General features: G+C 40.4%; 1 protein-coding gene across 1 annotated transcript in view; it reads left to right on the top strand.

The window, feature by feature from the left end:
• Positions 1–416: 416 nt before the first annotated feature.
• The window catches only part of ppm1h (protein phosphatase, Mg2+/Mn2+ dependent, 1H), a 45,723-nt gene continuing 36,974 nt past the window's right edge, over positions 417–9,165 (top strand). The window contains exon 1 of the mRNA XM_085359413.1: positions 417–682. Coding sequence (XP_085215539.1) covers positions 450–682 — 233 coding nt within the window. The 5' untranslated portion in view covers positions 417–449. The remainder of the gene's footprint in view (positions 683–9,165) is intronic.

Below are 9,165 nucleotides of genomic sequence, written 5' to 3'. Positions count from 1 at the left end.
ATTTATATGTATATGTATGTATTTGGGTCACCGCCTTTTTCTCAGGCTACAAAGCCTTGTGTTGCACCTTGTTCGGGAGGTAATCGTCACATCGGGATTACGCACCTTTGACCTCCAGCACTGTCAACAGTAAGCGGCTCACTGAGATAGGCTACCAGCGACCAAATCCACCATTAGCAACCGGTTTGTCACATGACTGCTGTGCAGCTCAGTCTGGCTCTGTGTGTGTGTGTGAGAGAGAGAGCCTGTTCAGCTTTTATTTCCGTGTTCGCAGAGGGATCGCTGTGCCGAATGACTTTCCGCGGATCCTGAGTGTTTTGCTTTCTTCCACGCCGCGAATCTGCGTCGCCGTGCGGGGATCTGCCAGGGAGACTGGAAGAGGGGGGTGCGTGTGGGGTGGGGTGGCATTCACGCAATCGCATTGCCTGGACCCACGCCGCAGCAGGACCATGCTCACGCGGGTGAAGTCGGCGGTAGCCAATTTCATGGGAGGTATGATGGCCGGTGGCTCCAACGGAGACCATCCCAGCGGCTCGGATCTGCCGCTGAAATTCCCGTACACCCGACCGGACTTCCTGGGACTGTCGCCAGACGAGATCGAGTGTTCGGCGGATCACATCGCAAGACCGATCCTCATCCTGAAGGAGACCAAGCGGCTGCCGTGGTCCACCGGCTACGCAGAGTGAGTATAACCTGTATGCGTCCATCTTTTCTTCCACGCAGCATCCTTTGGAAGTGAGCGCGGTCTTCCTGGACCACTGAGAGCACTCACACAGGCGTAAACAGAAAACACAAGCCCCTCTCTTTATTCTTCTACTTATTATGATCTGCTTCACATATGTTTCAGATGATAAACAGGTTCAAGTACAGCTGATGGCTCTATAATGCACCATGCCAAATATTATTATAAACATCAAGGTTTCCTGTATTTCCAAGACATAAAAATACCTCCACCAAGCTGAAGGTCGTTGTGATCTCTCCCCTGTAACCAGATAAGAATGCTTTATTTTTCAAATGGTGTAGAAAAGGGAAAGATACCATAAAGCAGGTTATAACGAGGCCAGTTAAGCTGGATAACACAAGGTCACAGGCCTTTGATATTGTATGAGATAAGCAGTGCACTCACAGATAGGATCTGAATAACTGTCTCCAGGTTCATCTCTGTACTCCGTTCACTCGTTCCCTGTGTGAAAAATCTCATTTCAATAGTTTTTCTCAGTTAATCTGTTTAAAGCTGGGGAATTACCTCGAATGTAGCTTATGTTACACTCCCGTGATCCTCTTACATGATAACTTGAGACCAAAATTGCAACTGGACCTGAGATCATCTGCTGTATTATTGATATCACATCTTCTGTTTAGGCATACATTTGGCTCTCACGAATCTTCCTTCCAAGGCTGCAGTAAAGTGCAATACAAACTGCAATGTATTCTTAATGGACGTACTGTGTTATAAACAGCGCTTAGTGCAGCTGCTGGAGTCATAAAAAGCCAATTTCTGGCTTGGCGTTTGGTCAGCAAGGAACACAGCTGAATTAAAATGGCGGAACATGATAAAATACAGGGTGAATTATTCAACCTGTTTCTAAAGCCTACACACTGGAGAGGAAACAAATGAGTCATTGAGATTTACATGCTTAAAAATAATTACTTCATCACTATGTTCCATTTACATTTGATGTACACAGCTCAAGTAATCTGGGGATGTCTCATTATTATCTGCTTCCTGAGAGTGCAGAGTCACAGTCCCTCCTACTCATGCAGTCCCACAAAAAGTCAGTGAGGTTGTGTCCTGTCCTAAAAATCCTAAACCTACACCTACAGTGCGTGACTGCCCCACGCCCCAGTTCAGTCTTATCTTCATGCCGTTTCTCTATAAAGAAGTTTCTCTTTCCTTATTGATCGATTACATTTAGTAAGAGCACCAGGATGGAAATCTAATATTTCCAGTTTAGCAGTCCTGCTAGGAAGCCAGTTTAGTAGTGCAAGCGAATGTCATCTCAAGTCGAGGCTTTCTTGCTGTAGCACTCTTTTCTTAAGACACAGCTGCTTGAGCAGCATAGAGACAAGGACCTGAAAGAGCACTTTGGCTTATCAGTTGACCTGATCTTTTGTTAATGTTTCCTCTTGCTTTATGCAGTAAAAACATTAAACTATAGCAGGAAATGATCCAAATCATTTCCAAGAGCTCAGTGTGATCTGTTAATACTGGTTATTTGTAAAAACATTACTTCCTAAATCCTGAATTTTTAGAAGTTGGAAGAAGAGAATTAAAAAAAAACATTTCTTGCTGTCTTGCTTAAATACAGCAGATTATTATTATTATTACTTTTTGCTGATCAGCTAGTTGATAAATTGACTGTTTCAATACTAGGAGAGCTATCTGCTGTCTCTTCATGTAGATTTAAGAAGTACAGAGAAATTGTGGGAGTCGCCCTTATTTATTTATTTATTTTTACTAATCTACCATAGTGAATTTTTAATCTCAAGACATAAAAGAGCAGATTAGGACTGGCTTGTTTTTAGAAGCCATCGACTATTTTTATGATCAAAGTTTCCATTAAAATGAAAATTCAGATTTTTGTGTAGATACTGTGATCATTGTTATTCATCATCATTGTGTCACAAGGTTTCTGTGGCTATAAAAATCAACATATTCAAATGAGATGCATAATTCTGCAGGATCAGTTCAACAGTTCTGCTTAACACATCCAGCGGATACTCCCGCCAGCAGTGTGTGTGTGTGTGTGTGTGTGTGTGTGTGTGTGTGTGTGTTAGCTTGGCATAGAATCAACCAAAACCGAGACATACGTCATACCAGGGATTTGTCAACAGCTGGCTGACCAGCAGGCTTTGTTGTCATGAAATATCACTGCCAGCTGAGAAAACCTGAGCCCATCTGAGAAGTGGTGATCCGTTGCAGGTCTACTCAGAAGGATTAGTGGAGTCAATGGATCACTTTGATAAACCAAAAAACATGAAGACTTTGAAGGTACTATACCAGCATATAGTACTGACCACATTTATTGCTTTTTTTGTTTTTTTCTTTCTACTCAAATGGCTCATGTTTGTTGCACTTTTTGCTTTTTCAATATTATGAATATTTAATCCCTCTTGTAGGTTTGATTGAAACATTTGACCACTGGCGATGGAAAGTAAAAGTCTGATTGGGCTTAGGCTGGCTCAGCCTCATTTTTCTCCTTCTTGCTCCTGCTCTTCTGAGTAGTCCTTGCTGAGCTTTCCGAGGTTATCCTGGGTTATTTCGTGGCTTCCAGCAGAGAAAGAATGAGCAGTTCGCCTTCACAAGGAGGATTCTGATGCACTGTCTCTGAGTGGGTGCACTGTCTGCTCCAGTGAACGCGAACATTTGAATGGATCACTGAGTATTGCTCACTCCAATTGTGTCACTGTCTCTTTGCAGCACACTCGCATGCCTCACTTTTGCAGAAAGGTAACACTTACAGCAGCTCTTCCCCAGTGTTTTATTTTTTCTTCCCCTAAACACAAAGACCACTAACGTTTCGCTTGTTCATTCTATTGTTTGGGTGTAGCACTGTCATGCTATGTGTTGCTTGACTTTCCCAGACTTGAGAAGCTGAGGGGAGTTTCTCTTGCTCTCACCTTAATCAAGCTTATCTAGCTCTTAAAAGACTCAGTTAGTCTTTTATGTGGTCAAAATATAAAGAACAGTATGGAAGAAAGGAATGAGTCCATGGCTTATTTAACAGAAATGTACTCGCAGAACAACAGGGGAGTTTACTTTTGCAGCTAGTATGCAAGTTAGCAAGCCATACCAGGTTTCTATGTGTGATAGAGAGTGGTCAATCGTGTTAAATTGTAGGGGTGGGGGAAAAAATCAGTATATAGTATCATGATATATTGCATGGCATATGTATTGATCCAGGGACACCAAATATCCATATTTTATTAAATAAGTTAAAATAATCTAGGAAAACTATGGGCACATCTCATGTGCCACTATCCTGAGATAATGTTAGCCAAGCACTTACATTAAATCAAATCAAGTGAAAAACCATCCAACACTGGACACACGACCTCCTAATTCAAAGCAAGCTAATGCTTATTGCAACATTTTGGCAGGTTTTAGTGTCAGTGTTGTTCTGCTTGACAACCTAATTGAGCAGCATAAATAAATAAAGTAAGATAAGGTTATCTTATTGGATAAAAGAGTCAATGAAAAATTGTAACTTCGAGATTTAATTTGCAGCTGGAAAAAAGTGATAAATCACAAGATATGTCATTGCAATCCTCAGCATATCACATAATGTTAAAAATCGCAATAGTTTTGTATGGTGAGTGAAATATTACGATAATATCGTATTATGGGGAATCTGGTGATTCTAACCTTTTATTAAACAGATTTCTTAGACTTTGGCTTTTGGTTTTTGTAAAGGCAGTTAATCTTACCTACTAATATTTGCTAAAGTATGACTGAAATTTGTTTTTTGGGGAGGCCAAATGCTTGTGTTGACCTCCACCCACTCATTCAATCACTCACTGACCCAGTGGACACTGCAGCCTCAGCAGTACAATCAATTCTCAATCAAGTAAGGTAAAAACTAGTCCCACCACTGCACACTGCATGTTTTATCTGCAGGTCTGCTGGCATTCATATGTGAGGGCATGCCGGTGAGATGATCAAATCTGTTTTAACAGGTGAGAGAGTGGGCGCTCCGAGGTGTTTGACAGCTAGGGTGTGTTCAGCTAACATTTTCAAGGTAACAAAAGATAACATTTTTTCAAGCAGCACAAACATGTGGCATAGTAAATGTGGATAAGCATTATCAGTGCACTGTCTTTCCGGTAGCCTACATAATTTATCATTCCCATGGGAAAGAAGATGCATAAAGTAAATGTCAGTCCCAACTGTGGAGAGGAGGCGCATGAGCAGCACTTCATACATACACACTTCATACATTTCCCAGTGACAGAGCGTCACATGGTGCAGCACATGGTTTTTTGCTTATGTTGCTTATACACATCGCTCAGAGGTAGGAATGACATAATCCTGATGAATCTGTATCTTAAGTATGAGTAACTGTTGAACAAAACACGTGTTGCACTTCCTTAATCAAGTTATCATGACTGATATCATGATAATATTATTCTGCAGAAGAAGTGACAGGAAGCTGTAACAGCATATAACCACAAAAGTAGAAAAAATTACCCAAACATGCATAACATAGGAATATTTGTCCTTTAAGTTAGTTTGAATCTAAGTGTGAATATTTATAACAATCAGCAGAAATAATGTGGGAGTTTCAGTAAAGCACAGGAATGTGCAATTCATTTTCCTCAGGATCAACATCGAGCCAAACTGAGGTCTTCTTCTTCTTCTTCTTCTTCTTCTTCTTCTTCTTCTTCTTCTTCTTCTTCTTCTTCTTCTTCTTCTTCTTCTTCTTCTTCTTCTTCTTCTTCTTCTTCTTCTTCTTCTTCTTCTTCTTCTTCTTCTTCTTCTCCTCCTCCTCCTCCTCCTCCTCCTCCTCCTCCTCCTCCTCCTCCTCCTCCTCCTCCTCCTCCTCCTCCTCCTTCTCCTCCTCCCAGCTAACAGTGCCAGTTTCTTATGTTGTCTCTTGGGAGAATTCACTGCCCACCCCCACTGTAGCAAATATACAGACATGTGCCATTGCACTAAAAATGCTAAACTTGCATACAGATAAAAACATACATGTACAAGTAACAGACTTATTAAAGTGTCTAGGAGAAATTAGGGAGCAGACATGGATACCCTACAATCATTATAGTAACATTATAAAACTTTGAAAAACACAAAGAATTGAAATAGGTGGGTTGATGTTCAGCATCTATTAGCTAACATGAAAAGCTATAATTATGTGTTCATTGCCTCAAGGTTAGTTTTGTTTTTTGTTTTTTTCTATAACTTGGCATCACTTCTGTGAGTTTTTGTCTGGACTTGTATTTTTTGAAAGGAGGAGAGAGACTGATAATGTCTGGTTCCTGAATGTTATTTTTTAGGTTATCATGAGTGTTACAATTGAGCCTCAGACCGTTTGTTCTTTATACCATTATTTAACCCTAGTTTCTGAGTGTTCTCTCTGTTTCGTTTCTTTGCCTCCCCGGTCCCAGTGTCAAGCCTGTGTGTCTTAGTCTTTGTTTTTGTGCTTATCTTACTTCCGGTGTTACTTTGATAGTCTCCTGCCTTTTGTGTGACATATTCAGTTTTGCTTCCCTTGTCTAATTTTTCTAGATTAGTATCATCTGTTTTCATCTGTGAAAGTTCTTAGTCATCCAGGTCATTGTAGTGTAGGAGCTTGGAAAGAAAAGTCCAGACGCTTGAAGATGTTTGAAGATGAAGATGTTCTTCATCTTGCTTAAAGATGTTTCACCTCTCATCCGAGAAGCTCCTTAGATCATCTGTGTTCCCACCTGTGGCCTGTTCTCTCGTTACCCCTTGTGTGTATTTATGTCCAAAGTCTCTCTCTGTTTGTTGTCTCGTTATCACCTTTTTTGTTGTTGTTGTTTTAATTTTCAATTTAGAAATGCAACCAAAACCAATTTTTGTTGTTGATAATTCAAAATAAGAATTTCTAAAATTAAAAATGTTTTTTGAACCTAAATGATAAATAGATTTTAGGAAATCCCCAAACTGCAAAAACAAACTCCAAAGAACATTAAGTCCTCTTTAATAAATGGCACTAAATGATAAATCACATATCAAAATTCTGTGTTAGTTTTCTGGCAGTATATATGGTAGATGAGTCTCAGTGCGTTTATCGGGGTGGCTGTAGTTCAGGAAGTAGAGCAGGTCACCTTCTGATCGGAAGGTTGGTGGTTCGATCCTTGGCTCCTCCAGTCTACGTGTCAAGTATCTTTGGGCAAGATTCTAACCCCAAGTTGCTCTCCGATGCATCCGTCGGAGTATAAATGTGTGTGAATGTACTTAGAAAGCACTCAATTCAGAGAAAGTGCTTGTGCGATTGGGTGAATGTGGCATGTTGTATAGAGCACTTTGAGTACTCCGGGGCTATGTAAGAATCGGTCCATTTATCTGAAATTTCAATTTGATAGTGACAACTTAACTGAAACTGACTTACTGCTCATAGCTATTGCTAATTTCCAGTCATTGTCCCTAGTTTGGCTTTTACATCCACAATACACATGTAAAATTTTACAGTATCCAATTATATAGATACAAAACTACAATAAATGTATGTTAACAAGAAAAAAAAAATGACAAAAAAAAAAAAGTTCCTCAAACCAAAGAAGGAATATAGTTATGTAGATCACACATCTGACAGGATAATTAAGGCCATGACACTGTCTCTAATATGAAGAGCTGAAATGAAGTAAGTGAATATGACAGCCCTCTTCTCGGACACAGTTCATGCCTCCGGGTGTGGATGGTTTTTCCTGTCATATAAGAGATGAAAGGATTGGAACCTCAACTGTTGTGAATCTTGTGATTATGTGTATTTTACACGGTCAATTGACCGTCGGGCGTCGCAGTGCTTTGGCCTCAGTCATGCATGATGGTGTATGAAGAGTTGGAGTTAGCGGCCTTCGAGTGGTGTGCTTCTGAAATTGTAGGGCAAGCCGGACTGAAGGGGAATAGAGCTGCTGGAGATAACCAAGATAAGCGAGTGAACGCTGAGTGAATGTGATTTTGATTGTAAGGAAAAATTTGATGGCAACAGCGCATTTCAAAAGTTGGGGCGGGGCCATTTTTACCACTGTTTAGCATCCCCTCCTTTTTCTTCGTGTGATAGCTTCAGCCAGCATTTGTGAATGTCACTGGGAACTATTTTTACAGACAGTGACTTCTTAAAGTGTTGCTCGGCCCATGCAGTGATTTTCATGATAGAATCGATCCCGTTTTAATGGAGTGCCACTTTTTGCCCTTGTCCCTTGTGCACAGAGATTTCTCTAAATCTGAGATGTGAGTATGTACTGTAGATTGTACTGTAGTCTTAATTTTCTGTTTAGGAACATTGTTCTGGAACTATTCCACAATTTGACTGGTGAACCTTTTTGGGTAACTTCTGCTCATCTTCATTTTTGAGTAACTGCCTCTCTAAGATGCTCTTCTTATACACAGCCATGTTACTCACCTGTTGCCATTAAAAACTGATCAAATGCTGCTTCAGCTATTTCTTTTTTAACTACAACTTAATTTACCAACCGTTTGTTCAAAGTGCAGAGAAAAATGGTGTGTAGTAGCTGGAAAATGTAAAAAACTAATGGTGAAACTTTTTGAGTCACCTACATTAATAAAAAAATAATAATTCTGTCTCTCTCTCTATCTACACTTTGTGGAAAATAGTTCTGAACCCCCTACGCAATACACCTACAATATACAATACACTTTCTATACAAACTCCTTGGAAATCCATGCCATGAAACTCCTGGCGCACCGTTTGTGTGCTGATGTTAATGCCAGAGGAAGTTTGGAACAGTCCAATCATGGAGTCTTCAGAGCATTGGTGACTTTTACACACCATGTGTCGTATCCTCTGTAACTTCGTGGCTGATTGCTGTGCTTTCACTTTGTATTAATAACACTTACAGCTCATTGTAGAATATCTTGGAGGGAAGAAATTTAACAGGATGAATTGGAAATTGTAAACGACAAAACGGAAATTGTAGTTTTCACTAGCCATATTCCTAGAACCTAACAGGTTCACTTGGGCTGTTTGCTACCTTTCTTTCTGACTTTCTTACTGTAAGCTACCTGGGCATTCTCTTGGACAGTTCTTGTCAACTTGACAAACAAGTACCACTGTAGTTAAATCTAGCTTTTACCAACTACACCAAATTGCCAAGACCAAGCCTTACATACCCTGTAAGGATCTTGAGAAACGTATCTATGCCTTTATCGTCTCCAGATTAGACTACTGTAACTCTCTCTATATTGGCCTCCAATCTACCCTTCTCTGCAGACTGCAGCTCGTTCAAAATGCGGCAGCACGCCTCTTAACGGGAACTGGCAGGTTTGATCCTATCACCCCCATCCTCACTGACTTGCATTGGCTTCCCATCAAATACCGCATTGATTTTAAAATTCTGTTGCTTACCTTTAAAATTATAAATAACATGGCTCCTAGCTATCTTACTGAACTTCTCAGCTTGTACACTCCTAGGAGAGCACTGAGGTCAACGGGCCAACTGCTCTTAATGCAACCTAGG

Source organism: Diplotaxodon limnothrissa, linkage group LG7, assembly GCF_057381915.1.
Source record: "Diplotaxodon limnothrissa isolate DT_005_m linkage group LG7, D_limnothrissa_male_GT1.1, whole genome shotgun sequence".
Taxonomy (NCBI): domain Eukaryota; kingdom Metazoa; phylum Chordata; class Actinopteri; order Cichliformes; family Cichlidae; genus Diplotaxodon; species Diplotaxodon limnothrissa.
This window is presented reverse-complemented; position numbering and strand designations above follow the sequence as displayed.